Source organism: Danio rerio, chromosome 1, assembly GCF_049306965.1.
Source record: "Danio rerio strain Tuebingen ecotype United States chromosome 1, GRCz12tu, whole genome shotgun sequence".
NCBI lineage: Eukaryota > Metazoa > Chordata > Actinopteri > Cypriniformes > Danionidae > Danio > Danio rerio.
The window spans coordinates 53,824,906-53,852,795 of record NC_133176.1 but is presented as its reverse complement, the minus strand read 5'-3'; the positions used below and the strand labels follow the sequence as shown (position 1 = coordinate 53,852,795).

Genomic DNA, 27,890 nt, shown 5'->3' with positions numbered 1-27,890 from the left:
GCACTAATGCAGTCTAGTAGTAAAATACGTGTTTACCTCTAACAAATAGACATAAAAGCATACACGAAGCATATCATTTCCTCAATTCTGGGGCAAGACTCAATCAGACATTCAATACGCAATGAAGTTGATTGTTTTTCTGGTGTCTGAAATAGCAGGGCAAGGCTATGTTTTGCCATGAGGCAGTCGTCAATGAGTCATTTGCAGCCTCAGACAAGTTGAAAGACATCTCACACGCTGATAATGATCATAGAGGGTTTGAAGTACATGTCTTTCGTCTGAATCAACATTTTCTTCAGCATCATTAGCATGATCAAATGTCACACTTTCGCCTGAGTATCTAAACTGGAATTATATTTTAGCAAACAGATTGATCATTTACTGTAAACTGAACCCATTATTAATGTATAATAATGCCAAATACCATCGGGAATGGTTGAGTCTGGTACGAATTGTTGTTTATTCATTCATTCATTCCTTTTCCTTCGGCTTAGTCTCTTATAAATCAGAGGTCGCCACATCAGAATGAACCACCAATCATCTAGCATATGTTTTACACAGTTGAAGCTCTTTCAACTGCAACCCAGTACTGGGAAACACCCAAACACTCACATTCACACACATGCACTACAGCCAAATTAGCTTATTGAGTTCACCTATATCACATGCGTTTGGACTGTGGGGGAAACCGGAGCACCCGGAGGAAACCCACGCGAACATGGGGAGAACGTGCAAACTCTACACTATCCACAGCGCCACCGTGCTGGCCCAGTTCAGTGTTGTAATATTGTGGACAAACTAATTAGCGCAAAAAAAATAAAATAATTAAATAAGATAATGAAAATGCATATGCAACCTCTGTGTACATAGCTGTGGTGACCATATTTCATGACCAGGATGATTAAAAATCCAAAGTAAGCCTCAATTGTTTTTATTATATGAAATATTCTCCAGATCCAGGTTTGTTTGACTTTCTCACAATACCTGTCAGAACAGCGAATGCTGCGGCCACATATAAAAAATATTCAGACATAATTAAAAAGTGTCTAATGCAGTCATTTAGTCAATGCCTAGAGCGATTTCACAATTTGTGGCGCTCCACAAGTCCTGGATTAAAGCAAATATAAAGGGGTGTTAACATGATCTCTGCTTCATTTGCAGCCATGGATGTTAACATTGCTCTCGGACTGCTTGCTGCATTGGTTTTCACCTTACAGACATATAACTCAGAAGGTACGTTTGTCAAAGGCGTCGTTTTTTGAGTTTGCATAGTTATAGTTTAAAATGTTGTCTGGGTTAATTTCAGTACAAAAACCATGATCTGTCAGTACTTCCTTTGTTATTGTGTGCATTTATTTCAATGCAGTTGAAAGCAAATTGTTCTGTGATTCTGTGAAGTTGATTTTTTTCCCCAAAAAAATTCCCATGTGTCGTTTAGCAGAGAGTAGATTTTTTTTTCTCAAATAAATAAATAATAAAATAAAAAAAGTAGTTTCTAATATTTCCAATAACTAGTTTCTTTTGTCTTTGGATGTTGACGATACATATTTGTAGACTATTTTGTAAGGAGGCTAATAATACTGACCTTAAAATAGTTTTTAAAAACTAAAAACTGCTTTTAAACCAGCTGAACTAAAGGAAATAACCTTCAAGAAAGAAGAAAATATGAAAAAAAAAATGTTGTGCTTCGTTGAACATCTCTTGGGAAATATTACAGAAAAAAATCCATCTCATAATTTTCCCTTCAACTGTGTAATTTATTATATATTGTTTAACACTGTACAAATGTTTACCTTAAATTCACAGTAAATTACTGGCTAAACTACTAAATTACAGCTAATTGCTGTAAGGTTGTTCACAGTTATTTACTGTGACTTTGGTGCATTGAATTACTGTGAAATTACAGCCATACGGTGTTACTGCACAGAAGATAGTAAAGTCCATTAGGATGCTTTCACAGTATTATTCTGTAGAATTAACTATATTTTACTGTGAAGCAGGCGTGTATTCAAGTGATCCTGTGCTATTCATTCTGACATTTACCCTGACTTTGAAATCATTTTGGGTGTTTAACAGTGTTTGGTTTTATGAATCAATTACTTTTGTTTTTAGCTAAGCACAAAATTATGTTTATTAAAACGTATTTATTATTTCCATGTTAACATTATAAAGCCAAATAAAAGAGCAGTGCACCCAAAAATGAAAAAAAATTACTATGATATTCATGTAATTTCAAAACAGGAGGATTTTCTTTCAAGTTATTTTTAAAGATGCAACCAAATTGTTTTTGGAGCTGCAACAACATTCTGTCATTTCTAGATATCTAAAAAGTGCCAACACTAGCATAAACGTTCATTTGTATTAATGTATATGTTGAATGAAATTAAGAGATTGAATGCCTTTAAATAACATGCAAAAAATATAGCTCATTTTACAGTAGTTTGCTGTAATCATGCAACCTGCCTTAATTTCACAATAAAATTAGTTAAATACTGTAAAGTGATACTAATGTAATTTACTGTGAAAAATCTGGACTTTTTTAGTGTACTAACAATGTTAATAAAAGTCACTTATTTAAACTTTAGACAAAAAAGATCAAGGTCCCAAGATGCAACTTAAAAGTGTAAATAAACTGAAAACACTTGTAAATAATTCATTTCATTTTCTTATCGGCTTAGTCCCTTTATTAACCCGAGGTTGCCGCAGCGGAATGAACCACCAACTTATCCAGCGCATTTTTACGCAGCGGCTGCCTTTCCAGCCACAACCCATCCCTGGGAAACATCCACACACACACATACACACACTACGGACAACTTAGCCTTCCTAATTCACCTGTACCGCATGTCTTTGGACTGTGGGGGAAATCGGAGCACGCGGACGAAACCCATGCGGACATGCAAACTCCACACAGAAATGCCAACTGAGCCGAGGTTCGAACCAGCAACACAGCGCCCTTCTTGCTGTGAGGCGACAGCACTACCTACTGCTTCACCCCCACTTGTGAATGAGTTCATTAAAAGTTTTATACACATTCACAATTCTATTAGTTAATTTATTACTTAACCAATGGGCCTTGCTTTGATAACTTAATGCTTAATTTTATAGCAAGTCTACAATTTTGCGCTAAACGTAGATGCCAAAGTTGTAAATAAATACACTCAGAGAAATGTTTTTTACTGCTTGTTCAAACTACTTATTTAAAATAAGCAGAAACAACACAATTCTTGATATTTTTTTGGGCAACTTAATTGTTTTATGCTCAATCAACTTAAATGCATTACGTTAACTTAATCGATTTGTATTGGGATGACATAAATTAATTTTGTTGAACCCTGAATTTTTTGAAAGTACTTTGCAATATTATATTCTAAAGTCTTTTGTATTAATTTTTGTTTTTTCAGGCAGAAATATTAAGTGCCGTCAAGGTCAACACAGTAAGTACATTCTAAAATGTCATGCTAAATACTCTCATTATAATACATAAAAAATTTTATAAAAGTCCTACATCAGGCATGTCCTCAAGGTTTGTCTTCCTGGATTCAGATCTTCAGAAGCGTTCGGGTGAAGATGTTGTGATTCTGGAAGGTTATGAAGTGACTCCGCAGGATCAGGAGCGAGGTGTTGGGTGTGAGGAGCATGAAACCGCCGGTCTTTTCCCAACTCCTCCTTCTGAAGCAATCAGAGGCAATCAAGTACCACAAATGCCAGCCCCAACCTCTAAAATACCACCCAAAAAGCAGTTGTGTTGGATGTACTACGGTACGCCTGTGAGGCTGTATTTACCAATGAGGAATCTGCCCAATTCTCAAGGCAATAATAAACCGTATACGGGAGGAATGAGTGGAAACACTCAGGCGAGGGTGGTGTGTGGAAAACCTATGGGGAACTTCCCTAAGAATTACAGCAATGGCCAAGGAAAGCAAAATAATAATGGAGCAGGGGCAATCAAACCTGTAGTCGTCAGGCCTGGGATGGCTTTTCAGGTCCCTGGTGGTAAAAGTACCAATTTTTACAACATATTCAGAAATTATCAAAGATTGAAGGCCGCTGAGAGGCCCAGTTCAATTTCTTCTCGCTGTACTTAAAGGTCCTGTAAGATTAAAATAAGGATCTCTATTAGCTGGTGTGCTCAAAAACAGTGACAAAATTCGCATTTAAAAGATATTAACATCCAATGCTTGGAATTCGTAACTTTCGCCTATATAAATGAACAATTTTTTTGACATCACCTCATACTTTGGTTTCTCATCCAATCTTCTGACATGCTTTCAAGTATTTCCCGCCTAAAGTATTGCAATGGCAGATAGAAAAATAATTAGTGTAAATCAAAATATTGACATTGCGTGTAAAATTATAATGTCAAATTATAAAGTAAAAAACTAAATGCGGAATAATAAACAAAGAAGTTGCATGCCAAAAGCTAATCAAAAATGCGTTTAGATAAAATAAATTTTTCCCGCTCACATTTGAACTCCCCATTTGTCTGATTGGCTGGAGGAGCAACTGTCAATCTCAACTAGTGGACCAATGATGACGCTAAAGCCCGCCCGTGATTTAAATGAAACTCGGATTGCGAATAAGAAGACCGTAAGCACATTAAACAGTCAAATATAAGCGGAAAAACTGATTTTGTTCTATCACGTTTTCATTTTTGATTCACCCTTATTATCTATTGGTACATGATCTTGTTTATCGTTCTGAGTTTAGTTTTCGCTTTTTTGCTTGTTGCACAGTTTTTTTTTAGATGTTAGTTATCAGCATGTTAGTCATAAAGATATATAAGCTGATGTGCTCCAAAACAGTCACTAAATTTGCATTTAGAGGATATAAACATCCATTGCTTGGAATTTGTCACTTTCGTCTAAATAAATTAACAATTTTTTGACATCACCTCATACTTTAGTTTCTCATCCAATCCTCTGACCAATAAGATGCTCTCTAGTATCCGAGATGCTTCGCTCTCTATGGGATCGCGGTTAGAAAAATAATGCGCTTAAATTAAAATATTGACGTCGCACATAAAATTATAATGCGTGAAAGGGAATCTAAATGCAGTATAATAAACAACATGGTCGCATACCAAAACTTATCAAACAAAAATGAAAACCCGTTTAGACAAAATAAATTTTTTCGCTCATATTTGAACTCCCCCTTCGTCTGATTGGCTGGAGGAGCAACTGTCAATCTCAACTAGTGGACCAATGATGACACTGAAAACCGCCTGTGATTTAAATGAAACACTCATTGCATCTTTTCGAAATGCAAGCGCAGAATGTGGGAGCAAGTGCAAATGAGAAGACCGTAAGCAAACAAAACATTCAAATATGAGCAGAAAAACCGATATTGTCCAAACGCTTTTTCATTTTTTGATTCATGCTTATTATCTTTTGGGTACGTGACCATGTTGTTTATTATTTTGAGTTTAGTTTTTGGTTTTACGCGTTATAATTTCACACATGATGTCACTATTTAGTTTATGCGCATTATTTTTCTAACCACGACCGCAATACTTTAGGCGGGATTTTGAATCCATCATTTGCTTTTCATTTGATGCGCTTGAGCTCAACTACTCTCACTGGCAGAGCTGTGATAAAAATAAAACATTATTAGCTGTTTTTAATAAAGGGGAGGAGCTACAATATGTCCCGCCCTGACTCTATGTTTACGTTATGTCAAAATTTTTATTCAATTGATGCAAATTTCAAAGCAACTTCATGGGATCTTTAAAGATGCAGATAACATATATGTGTTTATAGAAAATTGCTTTCTTATTTCATGTTTAGCATTGAAACTTTTAAAGTTATGCTATCTGTCCTGTGCTATATTGCCATTATAGTGGGTATAGTGGGTAAGTAAACTTATCATTCTGTTTAATGTTTTAATGGTTTATTATTTTATTGCAGTATTTCTTTAATAAAAATGTACAACGCAACGGCATGTGCCATGAAATTGAAATAAAATTATTTTAGGAGTCAGTTTCTACTGTTTTTCATTCATATATATATATATATATATATATATATATATATATATATATATATATATATATATATATATATATATATAATTATTTCAGTTTTATGTACATTACCATAAAACTGTACTTATAATATCATATAATATAATAGGGCGATGTGGTGGCTCAGCGGTTAGCACTGTCGCCTCACAGAAAGATGGTCACTAGTTCGAGCCCCGGCTTGGTCAGTTGGCATTTCTATGTGGAGTTTGCATGTTCTCCCCGTGTTGGCGTGGGTTTCCTACGGATGCTCCAGTTTCTAAAAACAGTGAAAACAGACAAACTGTCAATCAAACACAATAAAATATGTACTAAAATGTACAATACAAGTTCATGAATTTTCGGTTTAGTCCCTTAATAATCTGGGGTCGCCACAGCGCAATGAACTGCCAACTTATCCGGCATATGTTTTACGCATCGGATGCCCTTCCAGCCGCAATTCTTTACTGGGAAACAACCATACACACTCATACACTACAGACATTTAAGCTAACCCAATTCAACTGTACCGCATGTCTTCGGACTATGGGGGAAACCGGAGCACCCGGAGGAAACTCACGCGAACGCCAACTGACCCAGCCGGGGCTCGAACCAGCGTTCTTCTCGCTGTGAGGTCATTGTGCTACCCATTGCGCCCCGTGCTGCCACAATAAAAGTAATAAAAGATAGTGAGTGTGTGCGAGTGTGTGTTAATACAATAAACAATTTGGTCTTACATGTGTCACCAGTCTTCTAACTCTTATCCCTTTACCGTTTTCCTTTAATGACTTTACCGTCATTTACTGGGTCAATGGGGAATATATATATAAACCTGAACCTGATTGGCCACGCTATTTTCCCTACTTGTTTGCTTTGGTTGCCACGGCTATGTGAACGACATCTCAATTGTCCAATTAGAATCAACCTTAAAGCTCCTCTGACCAATGCGAATGTCTTACGCGGAGACTGCACGCATCAGAGGTGGGACTTGTCCGGGCCTCCATCACTTCCTGTGCCGCAGCCCGAAAAACCTCTTCGCTTCCTCCTGGAGTAACACACACAGTGGACCCGGTGTTTTATTGAAACAACTCCTGCGAATATTTATATATATATATCGCACTATTTATTTGTTTATCCGTTAATTGTAGCGCAGAATGGAGACATCTGGGAACTCGAGTAAGAAGCAGAAACTGAGCAACGCGCCTGAGAGCTGGGTGAGTAACGGAATATATGAGGGACAATTTGCTTTACAAATATAACGTTGATTCAGATAACTCACAGTAATACAAATCGTAATGTGAATATATTGTTTACTGTGCTAAATCTGACCCACAACGTTTTAAATAATAATATAAAAAGTTTGAATGAATATATATATATATATATATCCGCCACAGCGGAATGAACCACCAACTTATCCAGCTTGTTTTTACGCAGCGGATGCCCTTCCAGCCGCAACCCATCTCTGGGAAATATTAGTATATTGTTAATTATAAATAATGTGTTCTTAGCACTTATCTCTGTCTAAAAACCTAGTGAGATCTCTTTTTTAGACAGATTTTTTACTAGCTTGTACTGTGATGCGTATGGGATATGTCATGTAAAAACATTGTACATATTTTAGAAATAATATTGTACAAGTAATTTAATAAACACAAAAATTAAACTGTCATAAGAAAAAAATAAATAAAAAAAGAATGAAAAATAAAATATGACCTAAACCCACTTTAAAAGGGACATACTGTCTCTTTTTTTTACAAAATAAAATAGGTTTCTGATGTCCCTAGAGTGTGTATGTAAAGTTTCAGCTCAAAAATATTTAACACTTAATTGTGTCATTTTAACGACTGTTGCTTTAAATGCAAATGAAATTGTGCTCTTTTTAAAAGAGGGCGGAGCTACAAATGCCTGTGTGTCAGCATTGTGGCAGATTTAAAAACAAGACTAACTTCCTATTCTAATGAGGGTGAGATTATCGCTAATGGCGGGGCTTTCTCCCTCTGATGACACGTATAAATGAAGGATGTCAATCAAAGTGTTATTGCAGACTGTTTTTATAAGGTGTGATTATAAAAAAAAACTAGTCATTTTTTTACCATTAGAAGCTATTATATTCACAGACTATTGCCACAAAACTGTGTTTAAACCCCTCATAAATGGGAATAATAAAGCATCAGTCAAAACGTATCTTTTCTCTTCTGCGTACCCTTAGTTCTTTAGGTGCAATTTTTTTTTATTTGTATTTTTTTTTTATATTTCCTTTTAACTTATTGGATAAAATACTGGTTTCCCAATAATTTTTGTCTTTGACCCAAATATTCTGCCTTCAACTAAGTAAATTGATGCGTTTGCTTCAATTTCTGCAGGGGATGCAAAGAGCCACCAATGTGACGTATCAAGCCCATCATGTGAGCAGAAACAAGCGTGGCCAGGTCGTTGGCACTAGAGGTGGATTTCGAGGATGCACCGTGTGGCTTACAGGTGCTGTAATAACATTATTCTGAAAAATGAATGTAACATGATGTGGGGCTGATTAATATATCGTTTGAGAATCGATATCGCAACGTGTGTGTCTGTAATTGTCACATGGCAAGAATAGATTGTAAATGAAATATTGGAAGATAATGTTATGATTATTATTCATTCATTCATTTATTAATTTCCCTCCGGCTTAGTCCCTTATTTTTTAGGGGTCGCCACAGCAGTTTTTACAGTCATATGTTTTACACAGTAGATGCCTTTCCAGCTGCAATCCAGTACTGGGAAACACCCATAAACACTCATTCACAGACACACTTGTACACTACAGCCAATTTAGTTTATTCAGTTTACTTATAGTTCATGTCTTTAGACTGTGGGGGAAACCGGTGCACCCGGAGAAAACCCACGCGAACATGGGAGAACAAGCAAAGACCACACAGAAATGCCAACTGGCCCAGCCGGGACTCAAACCAGTGACCTTTTTGCTGTGAGGTTACAGTGCTAAAGACTGAGCCACAGAGCCGCCCGATGATTATTATTATTATTATATTTTATTATTTTTAATACATTGATAACCTTGTTATTTTATTGTTCAATTGATGTACTTGAATGCTGTTAGACACCCCATACAACCATAAAGCACGGTTTATTTATTTATTTTTGCTTCGCAATATATTATATTTTATGCAGATGCACCGCATAGAAACAGACTTGATCATCTCTGTCGATTTAACCGAATGAAAACTTTTCAAATAGAGCTATTCAAATCGTCTAATGAAATTGTATTCATATCTAAATATACAGTGGAGAAATGCGGTATTGAACATGTCACCATTTTTCTCAGAAAACATATTTATAAAGGTGCTGTTGACTTGAAATTTTCACCGGATGTTGACAACAACCAAAGAAATTCATATGGGAAAAGAAAAGAAAACTAATTAGTTTACAAATGAAGTTATGCGTAATAAAATAAAATGGCGCAGGGAAAAAGTACTGAACAAATGAAGAAAGGACGGTATACAAAGGCACTGAAAACTTAGACAGCAGCTATAATCTCTCAGTAGTTCTCTTGCAATTTTCTTAATATCATTTTTCTGAATATTTTTCAGTCCAACATCTACATTAACAGGATGATGAAGATGAAACCAGGGTGGACATTTTAACAAGAGAATGATCCAAAACACAGCCAAGGAAACTCTCAAATGCCAAAATCAAGCTGTAGAATGGCCAAGCCAATCACCTGACTTGAATCCAATAGAGAATACAAAATAAAGCTCAGATTTGATAGACGAGACCCACAGAACCATCAAGATTTTTGCACTCTGTTGAAGTCTGAGCAATGCATTTGACTTCTTTCTTCTCATGAGAGGCGTCTTTAGGCCGCCATCATGAAAAAAGCTTTTATATAAAGAATTAAATACTTTTCAGTAGTTCAGTCTTTTTCCTTGTGTCTTTCCATTAATATTACACACACCTCATTTACCAGATTGTTTTTGTTTTGTTTTATTTTAATGTTTGTGTATTGTTTGGGTTTTTACCAAAATCTGGTTGAATTCCATGTCAACAGTTCCTTTAGAAACATTATTCCCAGGAAAAAAAACATGACATGTTCAGTACTTATTTTCCCTGCTGTACCTGTATTTCGCAGCAAAACAAAATATTGCAATTTCAGATATTTAATCATAGTTGTGTCTAAAATGTTAAATAATTTGCATGATTTCTCTGTTGTGTTTGCGCAGGTTTGTCTGGTGCGGGCAAGACGACGGTCAGCATGGCTTTGGAGGAGTATCTGGTGTGTCACGGCATCCCCTGCTACACTCTGGATGGTGATAACATCAGACAGGGCCTTAATAAGAACCTGGGCTTCAGCCCTGAGGACCGCGAGGAGAACATCCGCCGCATCGCAGAAGTGGCCAAACTGTTTGCTGACGCTGGCCTCGTGTGTATCGCCAGCTTCATTTCCCCATACAGCAGGGTGAGAAACATCATACTGAACACAGTGCATGTGTGTGTGACGTATTATATACAGCCGCAAGTATATTTTTCTTCAACCTCTGTTTAATGGAAAGATTTTTTTTAACACATTTCTAAATAATAGTTTAAATAACTCCTTTCTAAAAACTGATTTATTTTATCTTTGTCATGTTGACAGTAAATAATATTTGACTAGATATTTTTCAAGACACTAATATTCAGCTTAAACGGATATTTAAAGGCTTAACTAGGTTAATTAGGCAAGTTAGGGTAATTAGGTAAATCATTGTATAATGATGGTTTGTTCTGTAGTTAATTGGAAAAAGTACTGCTTAAGGGGCCTAATAATATTGGACCATTTAATATCTTAAAATGGTTTAAAAGAAAAAAAATTATTTTATTCTAGCCGAAATAAAACAAGCAATTTTAATATACAGTAAGACACGGTATGATTTATATGGTCAAATTTGGTAACAGTTCTTTGCTATATTTCTCCAGGACCGCATGAATGCAAGAAAGATCCATGAAGCTGCTGGCCTGCCGTTCTTTGAGGTGTTTGTAGATGCTCCTCTGGATGTGTGTGAGCAGAGAGATGTGAAGGGACTCTACAAGAGGGCCAGAGCTGGAGAAATCAGAGGTGAGGCCATCGGGAGACGTGCAAATACAATAAATGTGAACTGTTTTTTTTTTTTTTTTTTTGTAGTGTGTACAGCATAACTTAACAAAATACACGCTATCTATCCATCCATCTATCCATCTATCCATCTATCTATCTATCTATCTATCTATCTATCTATCTATCTATCTATCTGTCTCTGTCTGTCTGTCTGTCTGTCTGTCTGTCTGTCCGTCCGTCCGTCCGTTCGTCCATCTTTGGATCTATCTATCTATCTATCTATCTATCTATCTATCTATCTATCTGTCTGTCTGTCTGTCTGTCTGTCTGTCTGTCTGTCTGTCTGTCTGTCCGTCCGTCCGTCCGTCCGTCCGTCCGTCCGTCCGTCCGTCCGTCCGTCCGTCCGTCCGTCCGTCCGTCCGTCCGTCCGTCCGTCCGTCCGTCCGTCCGTCCGTCCGTCCGTCCGTCCGTCCGTCCGTCCATCTTTGGATCTATCTATCTATCTATCTGTCTGTCTGTCTGTCTGTCTGTCTGTCTGTCTGTCTGTCTGTCTGTCCGTCCGTCCGTCCGTCCGTCCGTCCGTCCGTCCGTCCGTCCGTCCGTCCGTCCGTCCGTCCGTCCGTCCGTCCGTCCGTCCGTCCGTCCGTCCGTCCGTCCGTTCGTCCATCTTTGGATCTATCTATCTATCTATCTATCTATCTATCTATCTATCTATCTGTCTGTCTGTCTGTCTGTCTGTCTGTCTGTCTGTCTGTCTGTCTGTCTGTCTGTCTGTCTGTCTGTCCGTCCGTCCGTCCGTCCGTCTTTCTATCTATCTATCTATCTATCTGTCTGTCTGTCTGTCTGTCTGTCTGTCTGTCTGTCTGTCTGTCTGTCCGTCCGTCCGTCCGTCCGTCCGTCCGTCCGTCCGTCCGTCCGTCCGTCCGTCCGTCCGTCCGTCCGTCCGTCCGTCCGTCCGTCCGTCCGTCCGTCCGTCCGTCCGTCCGTCCGTCCGTCCGTCCGTCCGTCCGTCCGTCCGTCCGTCCGTCCGTCCGTCCGTCCGTCCGTCCGTCCGTCCGTCCGTCCGTCCGTCCGTCCGTCCGTCCGTCCGTCCGTCCGTCCGTCCGTCCGTCCGTCCGTCCGTCCGTCCGTCCGTCCGTCCGTCCGTCCGTCCGTCCGTCCGTCCGTCCGTCCGTCCATCTATCTATCTATCTATCTATCTATCTGTCCGTCCATCTTTGGATCTGTCTGTCTGTCCGTCCGTCCGTCTATCCTTCTTCAGATCTATCTGTCTGTCCGTCTGTCAGTCCGTCCATCCATCCATCCATCCGTCTTTCCGTCCATCTAACTGTCCGTCTATCTGTATGTCTGTCTGTATATCTTCTATCTATTCGTTCTTTCATCCATCCATCCATCCATCCCTTTGTCCGTCTATCCATCCATCCATATATCCATCCATCAATCTTCAGTATATGTGCACACTCAGTATATACACACAGTTAGATTTGACAAGACAAGGGCCCTGTAAAATTTTGAGGCCCTGAAGTAAGATCCAGATTCCTGGATTTTTTAAAAGGGATGTTAATGTTTTTTGTGTGCATAATTTTTTATCTTGAAAATGCAGTGTAGGCTTTTGGGAACGAGTTGGAAGGTTTTCAAGTGGTAACACAAAACATTTTGAGCAAACCAGAGGTGATTCATCAAAGCCCCGAATAGGCTAGAAATCAGCCTAAATGATTAATGGAAAACGAGCAGGTTTCTGGTAGGAAATGCACCAGAAGGCATCTGACTGGTTCTGACTGCAACTCCATGACTCAGTGTTTCCTGCTGGTTTTTTTGGCCATATTTCATTGCTGTTGCTGTGGGGCTGCAGATTCGATAATGGCGAAAAGTGATGCTGTGATCTTCTGAAGTAAAGCATACCTCAACACTGCTGACGTGTGGTGATGAGAGTGATTGTGGTTTACACTGTTGCAGGAAATATCTTTATTCTTGTTCACTTATTAACTGATACATGAGCAGCACATTGTTCTGCAGTTACATAGTTCTGCACTGTTTTCAGGACAATTCTTTCATCATGCAATTCATGAATTTATGGTGACCCAATTAGGGCTGCATGATACTGGAAAAGTATGCAACGTTGTGTTGAGGTAATGATATTTGTTACGATATAATATTTCCCTAGAAAATTGCTATTAAATTAACTAAATTTTTCAGATCTACTTAATTCTAATTCAGACTAAACATTGTCCAACATTTGTTTTTTAATACACTATGAATGTGTAAACACTCAAGCAGATATTCTGACTCTGATTGGCTGTTGTCATTTTCCTCTCATCTCCACTCCCGCCACTAGTGTTTATTTTTTACCTTTAGGCTAAATAGTGAAGTAAATGTAGTAGTTTTAACAGTAGCTGGTTACTTCCATTGTCCTCAGGGTTCACAGGGATAGACTCCGAGTATGAAAAACCTGAGGCTCCTGAACTGGTGCTAAAGACCGACTCCTGCAGCGTGAACGAGTGCATCCAGCAGCTTCTAGACCTCCTGCAGGAGAGGGTAAATAACTGCACATTCATGTCAGACTTACTTATCATCCTCATTTGTTAGTTTTAAATTGTTAAACTCCAATAATGTCTAATTTCTGAACATTTGCAGGATATTGTGCCTGTGGATGCGTCCTATGAGGTGAAAGAGCTCTATGTGGCCGAGAACAAGCTGGATTTGGCCAAGGCCGATGCAGAGACTCTTCCAGCAGTGGAGATCACTAAAGTATGTTCACTTCTCATGTGCCACTCACAATTGAAGTCAAAATTATTCAACCTCCTGCCAATTTATTAATTTCTTTATATTTCCCAAACTATGTTTAACAGAGCAAGGAATTTTTCACAGTATTTTCCATAATATTTTTTCTTTTGGAGAAAGTCTTATTTTTTTTGTTTTTATTTCGGTTAAGATAAAATCAGTTTTTAATTTTTTTTAAAAACAATTTTAAGATCAATATATTTTTTTGATTGTCTACTGAAAAAAAAATTACATTCATAATGGTCTTAAAAAGTCTTAAATGTAACTCGGTGAAAGCCTGACCACCATGTGTCATGCATTCACAAAAGGTCAGACACACTAGACTGTCTGAAATCCTGTATATTTTAACCAATCAGAGGATGACGTGTGAACATGACATCTGACACTGAGACACTGGTGGTGGTGTGGAAAGACCCCGCTCATGATTGTTAAGCGTTTTGGGTGTATGGCCATAAACAATAAATGCACTATATAAATACACATTACATTACATAATAATAATAAAAATAATAATTATAATAGTAATAATAATAATAATAATGCATTTATTCAAACATGCATTTTACTAGCAAGCCAGTTGAGAGGGAGTGTGAGAGAGAAAAACACACATGAACAAGATAACACAACAAACACGTGTCAAACAATACATTATAATAACAATATAATCATTATAAGAGTGTAAAAATCAATAATCAGTTAAAAGTAATCAAAAAAATATGATGTTTTTTTTATTTCGAAACGATTTAAAAATCAGTTCAGTTCAGAGTTCAGATGCTAAAACCTGAAGATGCTGAAACCATCTGAAATGTTCTCTTAAAATGAGCATTTTTTCTGCCTCCTATGTTTTTGTTCGGTTATTTCTCTTTTAAGGCAATGAAAATAACTTGTTTGTCACTATACAAGTTAAAAAACTGAGCCTACACACAGGAGTCTGAGAAAAATGCTAATTTTAGAAGAACATAACAATGGCTTTTAGAGTTTTTTTGCATCTAACCTCTTTATTTGCTTCATTGATGTCTACCTAAGATGCAGTATTTTGGCAAATATTTTTAATAGTTGATTAAAGATGAGCAAAATTAAGATATCATGAATGTTGACAAGATTGCTGCCCTGGAAATCCTTCCTTAGCTTGGTCAACCACAAACATCTTTAAATCCTCAAGCATTTTTCTCTTAGGCTTGATTTTGCAATAACTTTTGGCAGTCTACAAGACTCTAAAAGTTTATTTTTTTCTAGTTCAACCGATTGGTACAGCCCAAAACATGACAATAGTTGATAATTTCCATAATCAAAATATGCATGTTTCATTTGCTTCAGTGGTTTGTTTACATTCTGAGCCTCCAATATGGCTGATTGAAGACATGTCCTCTATAGATCGTTAGCAAATTAATTTTAGCATATTAACTCCTTACAGAACTAGCTTGAAGCAATGTCTGGTCTGTATTAGTGGAAAATGTACATTAAAAGCTAGCACCCATGTTGTGTTGATGGTTTAGGTGGACATGCAGTGGGTTCAGGTGCTTGCTGAAGGCTGGGCGACTCCTCTGAACGGCTTCATGAGGGAAAGAGAGTTCCTGCAGTGTCTGCACTTCAACTGTCTGCTCGATGGTGAGAACTTGCTTTCATTTGAACGTTTTAGTCCTGCATATAATCTGGCACAGGCGTTTTATATGGTTGTGCTGTCTCAGTCCAACGCTAGGTGGCGCCATCAGGCAGAGCAACGCCGTTTTTCCAACCGACCGCTGTTTCATTCAGAAGTGCTTTTAGATTTCCCGTTCGCAGCATTCACCCCGTTCAGCTTTTTTTGCTTCATCTTTTCTTTTAACTGACAAATAGAGTGAAAACACTTTCTTAGAAATGTGTTTTCTGTCAAATATGAAAAATATAGGTACCTGTTCAGGCCCTTAAAGGCATAGTTCACCTGAAAGCAAGTATAATTTATTAATCTATATATAATTTCACATTTAAAAGACTTTGGTTTGTTGTTGGATCTTAGATTTTGTATATCAGCACTTTTAGCAGAGGAACTGAAACTTCTCTGGGTTATTAATGTGTGTTTGAGGATTAACCCCCAAGTCTTATCGGTTTTGAATCAATATGAATGTGAATAAATAGTGACTGATTTGTACTTTTTAGGCAAGTTATTTGTTTGTTTGTTTACACATTATTGTCCCCAATAAAGGAACAATAAAGGGGAAATTTTTCTTGGACTCTAGGCTCACATTTGCCTGTACTGAACAGAAACAGACATGAAAAAACTTAAATCAACACAAACATTCAATCATCAGCAAATATTACATATTTAAGTCATAGCGAATTATGCTTTCAATCACAGCTTTGTAAATATAAACATAACTTTTTGCTGTATCCCCAAAAACTCTCAACCTCTGTAAAAAAAAATGCAGTCGCTGCTGCACACGAGAACAAATACTGTCTACAGTTGAAGTCAGAATTATTAGCCCTCCTTTGAATTTGTTCTTCTCTTTAAAATATTTTCCATATGATGTTTAATAGAGCAAGGAACTTTTCAGAGTATGTCAGATAATATATTTTTCTTCTGCTGAAAGTCTTGTTAGTTTTATTTTGGCTAGAATAAAAGCAGTTTTTAATTTTTAAAGCCTTTTTAGGGTCAATAACATTTTCTCCCGTAAGCAATATATATTTTAGATTTTTTACAGAACAAACCATCGTTATACAATAACTTGGCTAATTACCCTAACCTCTCTATTTAACCTAATTAACCTAGTTAAGCCTTTAAATGTCACTTTAAGCTGAATATCTTGAAAAATATCTAGTAAATTTTTTTTGCATTGTCATCATGGCAAAGATCAAATAAATCAGTTATTAGAAATGAGTTATTAAAACTGGTCACACTTTACAATAAGGTTCATTAGTTAATGTAATGTATTTACTAACATGAACAAACAATGAACAATACATTTACTACAGTATTTATTCATGTTAATAAACGTTAATTAATGAAAATACAGTTGTTTATTGTTAGTTCGTTAACTCATGGTGCATTAACTAATGTTTACAAGCTTGGACTTAAATGTTAATCATGCATTAGTAAATGTTCAATTATGATTAATAAATGCTGTACATGTGTTGTTTATGATTAGTTCATGTTAGTAAATGCATTAACTAATGAACCTTATTGTAAAGTGTTACCTTAAAACTATTATGTTTAGAAATGTGTTGAGAAAATCTTCTCTCTGTTAAACAGAAATTGGGGAAAAAAATAAAGGGAGCTAATAACTCAGGGGGGCTAATAATTCTGACTTCAACTGTACCTGCGGACCCCAGGTAAGCAAACTATCTATGTCAGAGGTATCAAATCCAGTTCCTGGAGGGCCGCAGCTCTGCACAGTTTAGTTCCAACCCTGCTTCAACACATTTACCTGGAGGTTTCAAACAAAACCGAAGGTCTTAATTAGTTTGATCAGGTGTGTTTAATTAGGGTTGAATCTAAACTGTGCAGAGCTGCGGCCCTCCAGGAACTGGATTTGACACCTGTGATCTATGTGAACACCCAGATATTCAAAAGAGCACACTTGCTTAATGGGCTCTGCGTCAATAACCACAGGTGAATGATTTCCAATCGAATTTGGATCAAAGATCGTTTCCTCAGTTTTGTCGATATTAATAAGAAGATGGTTTGAAGAGCATTATTTCACAAGAAATGTATAATACAAAAGGCTAATAATCGCTGTATTATCGGAGTATTTTACTATAAGATTACTGGAATTATGACTTACACAGTCATTTGTTAACAGTGTAAAAAAAATTGGGGAGCTAAAGCTGTGGTCACACTGCACTTTTCTCCCCATAAACTTCCATTCAAAATAAGACAAGTTTCTTATTTTGCTGAACTGGAAGGTTCAGGCTTGGTGAACTCTAACCTGCGAAATCACATCACTTAACTGCGTTAGAACAATTGAGGATTAAAACATGACCTATCTGGACAGAAATTTAAAATATAGACTAATCGCTCGATTTTTAAAAAAATTATTATTATTATTTTTTTTAAATGTCTAATCATCTGGTTTAATCCCGCCCCTTTTCACAGCTTCGTACCACAGAATTTCGCACGCACAAACTCTAGTGTGACCCCAGCTTAACACAGCCTTGGGGATGACCTGTGCTTGTCCTTCTGATCTCTGATCAGCTGTTATTATCCCTGACCCGCTGCCTTAGGTGAATAAATAGTGACTGATTTGTACTTTTTAAGCAAGTTAAGGTCAAGTGACTTCATAGGCCACCAGCATCAAGCGAACAAAACCAAAATGTAATATAAATGAGGGAATCTGAAAGCTCTGCGAGTGGTTTTTAAAGGTTAATTAGTGGTACAAATAAAAGAGCTGCTATCATTTTAATGAAGCCTCGAGATCTGTTGCTCTTAATGAGCTTTTCAGAAACCAAAATGCCTGGCATAAGACGCCAGCACCTTTTGATTACGAGAACGACAAACGTGCGAATTACTTTTTAAACCATAATGTGGTCTTTGCATTTAAAAAATGCGAGGTAATTACAGGTAATTTCCCCACATCAAGCTTGAGGTTTCAAAAAGTGTCAATTTAGTTTTATGTCCTCGTATGTTGTCTTGCCTAGTATTCAAATTTATATTCACATTTATTCACACACACACACACACACACACACACACACACACACACACACACACACACACACACACACACACACACACACACACACACACACACACACACACACACACACACCTATTAAGATTACAAAGTGGGTCTGGCAGACATTTAGATTGCAGAAATACAGTCTATGCATTACATCAGCAGCATCATTAGACTTCATTATTGTACTTCACACCTTGTGGTATGTATATATTTTTGATTATTATGATTGGACTAAACTTGCATGGCACTTTATGAATAAAAACGATTTGTGCGTCCTGCTGCCTGATACTAGTTTAATTGGGACCGAGCTGAATTGGGATGCTCACAAGTCTATTTCTTATGGAAAACAGCTGTTTCTGCTATGATGCATGCGTGTATGTGTGTGTGTTTTATACTGGAAATCTATTTTAAAAGCTTCCCGCTCATATTGCTTTAATCAAGGTGTAGTACCTCATACTTTCTTCCAAAACTCAGCACTTTGAAATTCTGTGTGTGTGTTTTTTTTCCCTCTTTCTCTTTCTTATCTCAGCTCATAGATCTTTAACTATTCCCCCTTAAGGCCTTTAAAAGCTGTCGATTTCTCAAAGCCTCACTCTGCTTGATGTATGAGCTGTGCATCTGACCTCTGTTCATAGGTGGGGTTATTAACCTGTCGGTGCCGGTGGTCCTCCCCGTCTCCAGCGCTGATAAGGAGCGTCTGGATGGGAGCACAGCGTTCGCTCTGGCCTACGGAGGTCGGAGAGTCGCCATCCTGAGAAATCCAGAGTTCTATGAGCATCGCAAGGAGGAGCGGTGTGCCCGGCAGTGGGGGACCACCTGTAAGGATCATCCACACATCAAGGTCAGGGGTCAAATATTGACACGTTGGGTTTTTTAATAAATTATTAATAAAATATATTTTTATAAATTACTGATTTATTTTATCTTTGCCATGATGACATTACATAATATTTGACTAGATATTTTTCAAGACACTTCTATACAGCTTAAAGTGACATTTAAAGGCTTAACTAGGTTAATTAGGTTAACTAGGCAGGTTAGGGTAATTAGGCAAGTTATAGTATAATGATTGTTTGTTCTGTAGACTATCGGAAAAAATTAGCTTAAAGGGGCTAATAATTGTGCCCTTAAAATGGTGTTTAAAAATGTAAAACTGCTTTTATTCTAGTCGAAATAAAACAATTATCCAGAAGAAAAAATATTATCAGACATACTGTGAAAATTTCCTTGCTTTGTTAAACATAATTTGGGAAATATAAAAAAAGGGGGGACGAATAAATCTGACTTTAACTGACTTTAACTTATACACACATATATATATATATATATATATATATATATATATATATATATATATATATATATATATATATATATATATATATATATATGTATATATATATATATATATATATATATATATATATATATTTATACATATATATTTATATATATATATATATATATATATATATATATATATATTTATATATATATATATAAATATAAATATATATATATATATATATATATATATATATATATATATATATATATAAGTATATATATATTTATATATATATATATATATATATATATATATATATATATATATATATATATACTTATATATATATAAATATATATATACTTATATATAAATATATATATATATATATATATATATATATATATATTTATATTTATATATATATATATATATATATATTTATATATATATATATATATATATATATTTATATATATCAACTTTATTTAATCAACTTATATATATGCACAGTTAATATGTATTATTCTGATATGTGATCTATTTGATCACATTTTAATATTTTGTTTGCTTTGGTACAGCACAGCCAAATGTTAGATGCATTTTCACAAAACATGCCCCGTAATGATCACGTTTTTTCAGTGGTGTGTATTTGTGGCTGTTCGAATGCATTCAACCACATGAGTGTTTATTATCTGATTGAATGCATTTTTGACTTCAGTAAGTGGTCACGATCATTTTACACCTACATTTAGTGTCATCTACAGTGTAAATGGGAGCAAAAGCAAGTGTAAATCGACCGTTAAGGGGATCTTTCATGCAAAAATCACTTTTATAAGGGGTTTTACCAAAGTTATGTGGCAACAGTGTAAATATAGCCTGCATCTAGAGATAAACTATAATTAATTCTGTTTTTATAATCACACTTCATAAATGAACCGGAGTATCCATATTCCATCTTTTTCTAAACCACTTCTTTTTGCAGTTTTAGTTTTTCACAGAGATCACATTAGTCCTGCTTTGAATCTGCCGCTATGCTGATGCATAGGCATTTATAGCTCCGCCCTCTTTTTAAAAGAGCACAATCTCATTCGAATTTAAAGCAATAATCTCCAAAATTTGGATCAAAGCCTAAATAGGGCTGATGAGTTATAAACAATTATATGAAGGGAATTTCAGCTGAATCTTCACATGCACACTCAAGGGCAGGGGTTTTCAAACTTGGTCCTAGAGATACAGTGTCTTGTAGATTTTAGCTCCAACTTACCTCAACACACCTGCAAGGATGTTTCTTCAAAGCCTAGTGAGAGCTTGATTGGCTAGTCTAGCTGTGTCTGATAGGGGCTGGAGCTAAAATCTGTGGGACACTGGACCTCCAGGACCGAGATTGAGAACCCCTGCTCTTGGGAATCAGAGACATATTTTTCATCTTCTAAATGGGGTATAGTAGGTCTCCTTTAAAAAACAAAACATATTCTGCATAGTTTCTAGAAATTATGGTAGATTACTACCTATACATACCATGTGTCTGGCAGCAAAAATCATTTTGTGATCGATCCAATACAGTCACAGCCAATGAGAGCATATGAGGGCACTATTATTTAAATCTGGAATTTGGACTAGTGGCATATTATCGGGTGGGACTTTTTTTCCTATTAAACCACACAAACGATGGTTGATGGGTGATAAGATATTCCTATCAACTTATATAAGCAGTTGGCAATGATTAACATTGTCCTGCATCTCATTTTTGTTGTCGGCTCCCTCCCTTTTCTGACTCACAAAACCACCTGGAAAGTCCCGATTATAAGCCAACCGTGAATGAGAGCACTGTTTAGACTACATACATGTTAATATGAAAGCAGAATCGCTGTGATTCAGCAGCTCCATCCATTAACGCATCACTTTTCACCTGTCTGGGACACAACGTGGAAACTGTTCGTCAGATGGCACAAATGTGAAGCTGTACAAAGCTTTCAGGCTGCTTCTTTGCTCTTCAGAGATATCATTATTGGTTCGAGACTCAATCTGATCTGGAACTCACAGTTCACATTTGCATCAGACATTATGGATAGTTATAGATGTATTTTAATCGTAGATAAATGTGGTTTGTAGCATAACTGTCCTTTAACGTAAACACTCTGCAAAGTTAATAGTCTGAAAAGATATCGTCTCTCAAAAGATTAGACTAAAATGCTATCAAAGTGTTGGCATAGTCCCACGTTCATGAAATGCACTCTAAAATTCGTGTTTTATTTCACGTATGGTACAGAAAAACAATCAAAACAGAGTTGGCTTATGACAAAATGTCAAGACGGCAAATATTTTTCTTCATTCATTCATTGATTTTCCCTCAGCTTAAGGCCGGCTCACACTGTCAGATTTAAGCCACGATTTTGTCATCTGAGACAAATTCGGGAAATTCTAAAAGATTCTTGAAATCCTAGGCTAGAATCGGTGATCTTTGATCGTTGGTTTGACATGTTCACAAACAGCCACTTAGTGCCCATTGCGATCAGATTTTTCCTCCGATGAAGTTCTGGCAGTGTCAGAAGATTTCAAACATTTTCCTGCTGTGTGACTGCAGCTGCGATGAGCGTCAATCCAAGAACCAATAGACCATTTTGAGAGATTTAAACAATAACAATGGTCCTAGCATATATTTCCTGTTTTACATTTATTATTTCTTTAGCTTCCGACAATCCAAAAATGGCCACTTATTGGTAATGTTATGATATATGTTTTAACATTAAGTAGTTTGAAAACAAGCAGGAAATGTTCATGGGCCAATGACATGACCACATTGAAATGGTCTACTATTGGAACTCTGTATTTGATGATGCAATCTATGCGACAGGGCGAGGCAGTGGCGAAGTAGATAGCGCTGTCGCCTCACAGCAAGAAGGTCGCTCGGTCGCTGGTTCGAACCTCAGCTCAGTTGGTGTTTCTGTGTGGAGTTTGCATGTTCTGCCTGCCTTCGCGTGGGTTTCCACCGGGTGCTCCGGTTACCCCCACAGTCCAAAGACATGTGGTATAGGTGAATTGGGTAGGCTAAATTGTCCTTAGTGTATGAGTGTGTGTGTGAATGTGTGTGTGGATGTTTCCCAGAGATGGGTTGCGGCTGGAAGGGCATCCGCTGCGTAAAAACTTGCTGGATAAGTTAGCGGTTCATTCCGCTGTGGCGACCCCGGATTAATAAAGGGACTAAGCCGACAAGAATATGAATGAATGAATAAATCTATGCGACAATTCAAACGACCGCAAGGAAATGTTAAAACTGTTTTTTTTATTCCTGGTTTTATTATTGAGACACTGCATGTGCAAAACTGCTTCTGCAGATTGTTTATGTTTGCTGTGAGGAATCATTTCAGAATGTGGGACAGTAAAAGTGTCACAGGGGCATTTTCTTTGGTGTTTGGCATGTCTTCATTGTCATTCAGTCTGACTTGATGATAGCTGTAATCTTACAGTGTGACATGAGAGCCATGTTCGTGCAGTCTGACATGCTACAATCATTCGGATTTTAAAAAATCTCACAGTGTGAGCTAGACTTTAGTCCCTTATTTATCAGGGGTCGCTAAAGCATAATGAACCGCCAACCATTCCAGCATATGTTTTACGCAGCAGATGCTTTTTCAGCTGCAAATAGCACTGGGAAACACCCATACACTCACATTCACATGCACACTTACACACTACAGCCAGTTTGCCTATAGCACATGTCTTTTGGACTGTGGGGGAACCTGGAGGAAACCCACGCCAACACTGGGAGAATATACAAACTCCACACAGAAACGTCAACTGGCCCAGCTGGGACTCAAACCTAGCGACCTTCTTACTGTGAGGTGACAGTGCTAACTACTTAGCCACTGTGTCACCCTTCATTTATGAAAATTGCATGATTTAAATAATTTGTATTGTCAAAATGTTCGTTTTTGGCAAGTTTTACAGTCATTAATCATTCGGTTTTATACTATATTATTTATACAAGTATTATAAATTATGATATTAAGTAATAAATATGTATTTATTTAACATTTATTTATTTATTTTGTTCCTAGTTCATAATCAGAATGAGATTTTTTCACCAGCTCAGTGTACATCCATATCAACACAAAGACACAGAAGGACATTTCAATAAGTGGAAAATAAAGTAAACAATGCGAAGTATGAAGTTATGTATAATGCATCTAGATGGTTTACATGCTAAATGTCACCCGCTTCGAATCCTATCACTCGATTGAATGGCCGTTGTCAATGGTTATCAGCTGATAGATATGGGCCAGTAGGTGCCTTCTGCACCTAATAGTTGGCTCAGAAGACTGTTATCATCCATCTACATGGTAAACCAGCTATACTAATAAAGAAGACTCCAGATGTGTTTTTACATTACTGTGATGGTTGGGTTTAGAGTTGGGGTAGGGGTAGACGTTAATAAAATAGGAATAATAGGAAATATAATAAATAGTATAAATAATTCTCGCTAACTTCTGGCCGCAACCCTATGTGATCTATAGCTGATTAACCATGTCGATGAATAATAACAGCCTTCTGAGCCTACCAGTAGGTGCAGAAGGCCCCTACTGGTCAATATCTATCAGCTAATAACTACTGATAATGCCCATTCAATCGAGTGATAACATTCGAACCGGCTGAATATGTGCTTGGTTGGCTTTTTTTTGTTCAGAATAGTTTGTATCTAGCTGTGAAAGAAACGATTTTCCACTTTTCTCCCATTTTAAAGGTTAAAGCATGATATCTAGCGAGAAACTGCAGACCTGATGCCTTAATAGGTCCCCTTGCGGTCTCATTGCCAAGCTTTCTTTGGCCTGCATTCTGACAGCAGACGGAGCCACGATGCCCTCTTAGCTGGAGTGTGGAAACAGGGTCTCGCTCGTTCCCTCATCTTCACCCGATCGCTGCTTTCGTAATCTCTTTATTCCTCGACCTCCTTCATTTCACACATGTGTTTTAGTTGGATTTCTCGCCCTGCCTTCTCTTTAAACAGTGTTTGGGCAAGTGGCGCTCAGCTCCCCCTCCTCTACCCCTTACCTTCCTCTTACAAATCTTGCCGAGTAAATACTGAACAATTGTTTCCATCTGTAAGTAGGGATTGTGGGCTTAGGTGGACTTTAATGGCTCCGCTCTGCTCCAGCTCGCACTAATGGGCGCCAACAGTGAGCCTTCGGACTCGGGAATGGCCCTGTCTGTCTGCTGGCCTACGGTCACATATAAACCCATAACCCATCGGCGTCTTTCTCGCTCAAAGGCTTTTTCTTAGTGCAGTTCAGAGTTGTTTGAATCCTCTTCTGTGAAGCCTGTGTGTGTAATTGTTTATATGGGTTTTCTTAATGCATGCATAACCTGATGAACTGCATTAGTTACTGTTTACAGTTGAAGTCAGAATTTTTTGCCCCCCTAAATTAATAGGACCCCTGTATATTCTTTTCTCTAATTTCTGTTTAACGGAGATAAAAAAAATTTCAGCACGTTTCTAAACATAATAGCTTTAAAAGCTCATTTCTAATAACTAATTTATTTTATCTTTGCCATGATTACCGTACATAATATTTGACTAGACATTTATCAAGACACTTCTGTACAGCTTAAAGTGACATTAAAAGGCTTAACTAGGTTAATTAGGTTAAATAGGCAGATTAGGGTAATTAGGCAAGGTATTGTATAACGATGGTTTGTTCTGTAGACTATCGACAAAAAATATAAAAGGGGCTGATGATTTTGACCTTAAAATAGCTTTTAAAAAATTAAAAATGGCTTTTATTCTAGCCGAATTAAAACAAAATAAGACTTTCTCCAGAAGAAAAAATATTATCAGACATACTGTGAAAATTTCCTTGCTCTATTTAACATTATTTGGGAAAGATTTAAAAAAGCAAAAAAATAGGGGGGCTAATAATTCTGACCTCAATTGTATATGATAAGCTTAAATGTACCCTTTTTTAAATTAAAATTTTTATTTTCTTGATTTTTATTTTCTTGATTTTTCTTGATATAATATGCAGTACCATACAAATATATAAAATATATTCTAGATTTTCACAATTTATAAATTTGTTCATCAATTTAGAAAATCATTAAATAATTCGACCACCAGTAATAAAGAATAACCATTCTAAAATAATAGTACAGAGCTCAACAGGATAGATACATTCATATTTCAAGTGAGGAAATGAAAATATCCCATAATCTCTTTCCTTGTAATCCCATTCATTTTGGCCAACATTTTCTCATATGATACATTCTCAATCATAGATTCCCTCCATAATTTAAGTATAGGGCATTGAATATCCTTTCAAAACCTCAGTATTATACATGCTGCTGTAGTAATGCCCATAGTTATAAGGGTGAACTCATCGTTTATAACATGTGGAACCCCAGTTTTGTCACCTATAAGGCATATCCTAGGTTAGAGAGGGATATTAAATCCCAGACATCTACCTAATTGTCTTAACACAGATTCCCAAAAGGGTTGAATTTTTGTACATTGCCATAATGCATGAAAGTATGTACCAATCTTTTGTTTACATTTCCAGCATTTATTATCATCTAAGCATCCCATTCTTAAAAAGTCGCATTGGAGTGTAATAATACCTATGAAGGATTTTATACTGTATAAGTTTACCTCTTGCTTCTTTTATATATTTTCCACTTTGAGAAAGAATTCTATCCCAGGTATCTTTACCTATATCCCTACTAATATCTTTTTGACAAGTCAGTCTTAAATGTTCAGTTTTTATCATTAATCTTTGCACTAAATTTGTGAAATGTAGATACATTTTGAAGCTGTTTTGGGAATTTGTGCAATTTTTCCAACATATTCCTATTCTGTACCTTGGGAACATTTGTTTTAAAACTATTTCCTAGAATTATCTTGTCCGCTTAAATGTATCCTTGCTTAGTTCCAGGACATGAAGCGAGAAAAATTAAAATATCATTTATGTGTGCATAATTTGTTGTTAAAAATAACTTGTTTGGTAAAATGTTTAAAGTTTATTTATAAACTAATTTAGAGGAGGATCACATGCTTATGATTGCTTGCAACTGGTCCCACGTTATCCAATTTCTGATTCACCAATCAGACGATTCCTAAGCCACTATAAATACCCTAAGTTCCATGTAACAGCCATCTTCGTTTTGAAGAATCCCTCCTTCCACCCCTACTCCTTCCCCTTTCCTAGATGGGTGGCACGATGCCCCAGTGGTTAGCACTATCGCCTCACTGCAAGAATGTCACATTCTCCCCGTGCTCACATGGGTTTCCCCTGGGTTTCCTGGTTTCCTCCCACCATCCAAAAACATTCAACTTAGGTTAACTGACTAAACCAAATCAGCACCATAGACATGCTCCTAGTAAGTAGTTATCTCTTAAGAGCAATCACTATCTCTTCATTAGCTACTACAGCAGGGGAGTTCTCAAGATCTACCTGAGCTCAAACTCCCCTCTCGCCTTGCAAATGTGAGGGAGCCCTGGGCTCGAGGAACGTATGAGCTCAGGGCTCTCTCCTGGGACAGCATGCCATACAAGCTTTATAATCATCAGTGTGAACTCTTGAAACACCAATATGGATCAGCTTTAACCCTTAAAGACCGAGACAGCCGCCCGCGGCTAAAAATAAGCATTGCTCTTAAATGTTTAATAACTTTTGATCCGCTGATCCGATCCATACAATTCAAAGATTGGGATAAAGAAGAGAATCTCAGCTTTCCAGCGCTTTATCACATTACATTCACGGACTTTCAGAGGCTCCGGAATCAGTGTGGTTACGTCATCAAATTTTGACAACGCTGATTTGACAAAGGGACGCTCGTCACTTGTCTCTCCGGACAAATCAGACATGATACATGGATGCATTGTCCCTCCTCCATGCCCAGATTGGTTCAAACTCGCTCTATCTCAACCAATAAGCATAGGTTTCGCCTTGTGAACCAACAATCAGCTATTTGAACAACACTGAATGAGAGATAGGCTGCACATTTACGCGCGGCTAAATAAAACGCAAAAAAAAAAAAGTTTTGCATGAAATAATTCTCATACTAAGTACTTTTGCATGCACAACAGCACAAAAACATGACAAAACA

The 27,890-nt window shown here is 36.9% G+C and overlaps 3 protein-coding genes across 11 annotated transcripts in view; 2 read left to right on the top strand and 1 right to left on the bottom strand.

The window, feature by feature from the left end:
• pkd2 (polycystic kidney disease 2) overlaps positions 1–6,888 on the bottom strand; it is a 29,061-nt gene extending 22,173 nt beyond the window's left edge. For 2 of the 9 annotated variants that reach the window (XM_073937328.1, XM_073937418.1), the window contains exons 1-2: positions 6,736–6,888; positions 6,166–6,278 (exon numbers count right to left, since the gene is read on the bottom strand). Coding sequence is in view for 7 of the 9 variants with exons in the window: in XM_073936880.1 (XP_073792981.1) it covers positions 6,736–6,798 (63 nt within the window). In the remaining 2 variants the exon portion in view is untranslated. Of the gene's footprint in view, positions 1–3,508; positions 4,094–4,232; positions 4,287–6,165; positions 6,279–6,735 lie in introns of those variants that run through there. The other 7 variants (XM_073937157.1, XM_073936990.1, XM_073937045.1 and 4 more) reach the window with 7 other exon arrangements.
• LOC101885315 (uncharacterized) lies at positions 218–5,972 on the top strand. The gene is made up of 3 exons (XM_005160102.6): positions 218–1,233; positions 3,405–3,437; positions 3,547–5,972. The coding sequence occupies exons 1-3, from the start codon at positions 1,140–1,142 to the stop codon at positions 4,086–4,088; spliced, it is 669 nt and encodes a 222-aa protein (XP_005160159.2). The 5' UTR covers positions 218–1,139; the 3' UTR covers positions 4,089–5,972.
• An 84-nt stretch (positions 6,889–6,972) lies between the features above and the next one.
• Positions 6,973–27,890, top strand: part of papss1 (3'-phosphoadenosine 5'-phosphosulfate synthase 1) — a 42,505-nt gene continuing 21,587 nt past the window's right edge. Inside the window, exons 1-8 of the mRNA NM_001128699.2 lie at positions 6,973–7,212; positions 8,365–8,479; positions 10,219–10,454; positions 10,952–11,090; positions 13,486–13,604; positions 13,704–13,817; positions 15,347–15,458; positions 19,138–19,343. Of these exons, the coding sequence (NP_001122171.1) occupies positions 7,153–7,212; positions 8,365–8,479; positions 10,219–10,454; positions 10,952–11,090; positions 13,486–13,604; positions 13,704–13,817; positions 15,347–15,458; positions 19,138–19,343 (1,101 nt within the window). The 5' untranslated portion in view covers positions 6,973–7,152. The remainder of the gene's footprint in view (positions 7,213–8,364; positions 8,480–10,218; positions 10,455–10,951; positions 11,091–13,485; positions 13,605–13,703; positions 13,818–15,346; positions 15,459–19,137; positions 19,344–27,890) is intronic.

Bases quoted from the DNA above. Each gene is read 5' to 3' on its own strand.
- LOC101885315 (XM_005160102.6), top strand. From the start codon at position 1,140: ATGATCTCTGCTTCATTTGCAGCCATGGATGTTAACATTGCTCTCGGA. The intron at 1,234-3,404 runs GTACGTTTGTCA...TTGTTTTTTCAG, and splicing joins ACAGACATATAACTCAGAAG to GCAGAAATATTAAGTGCCGT. The intron at 3,438-3,546 runs GTAAGTACATTC...TCCTGGATTCAG, and splicing joins GTGCCGTCAAGGTCAACACA to ATCTTCAGAAGCGTTCGGGT.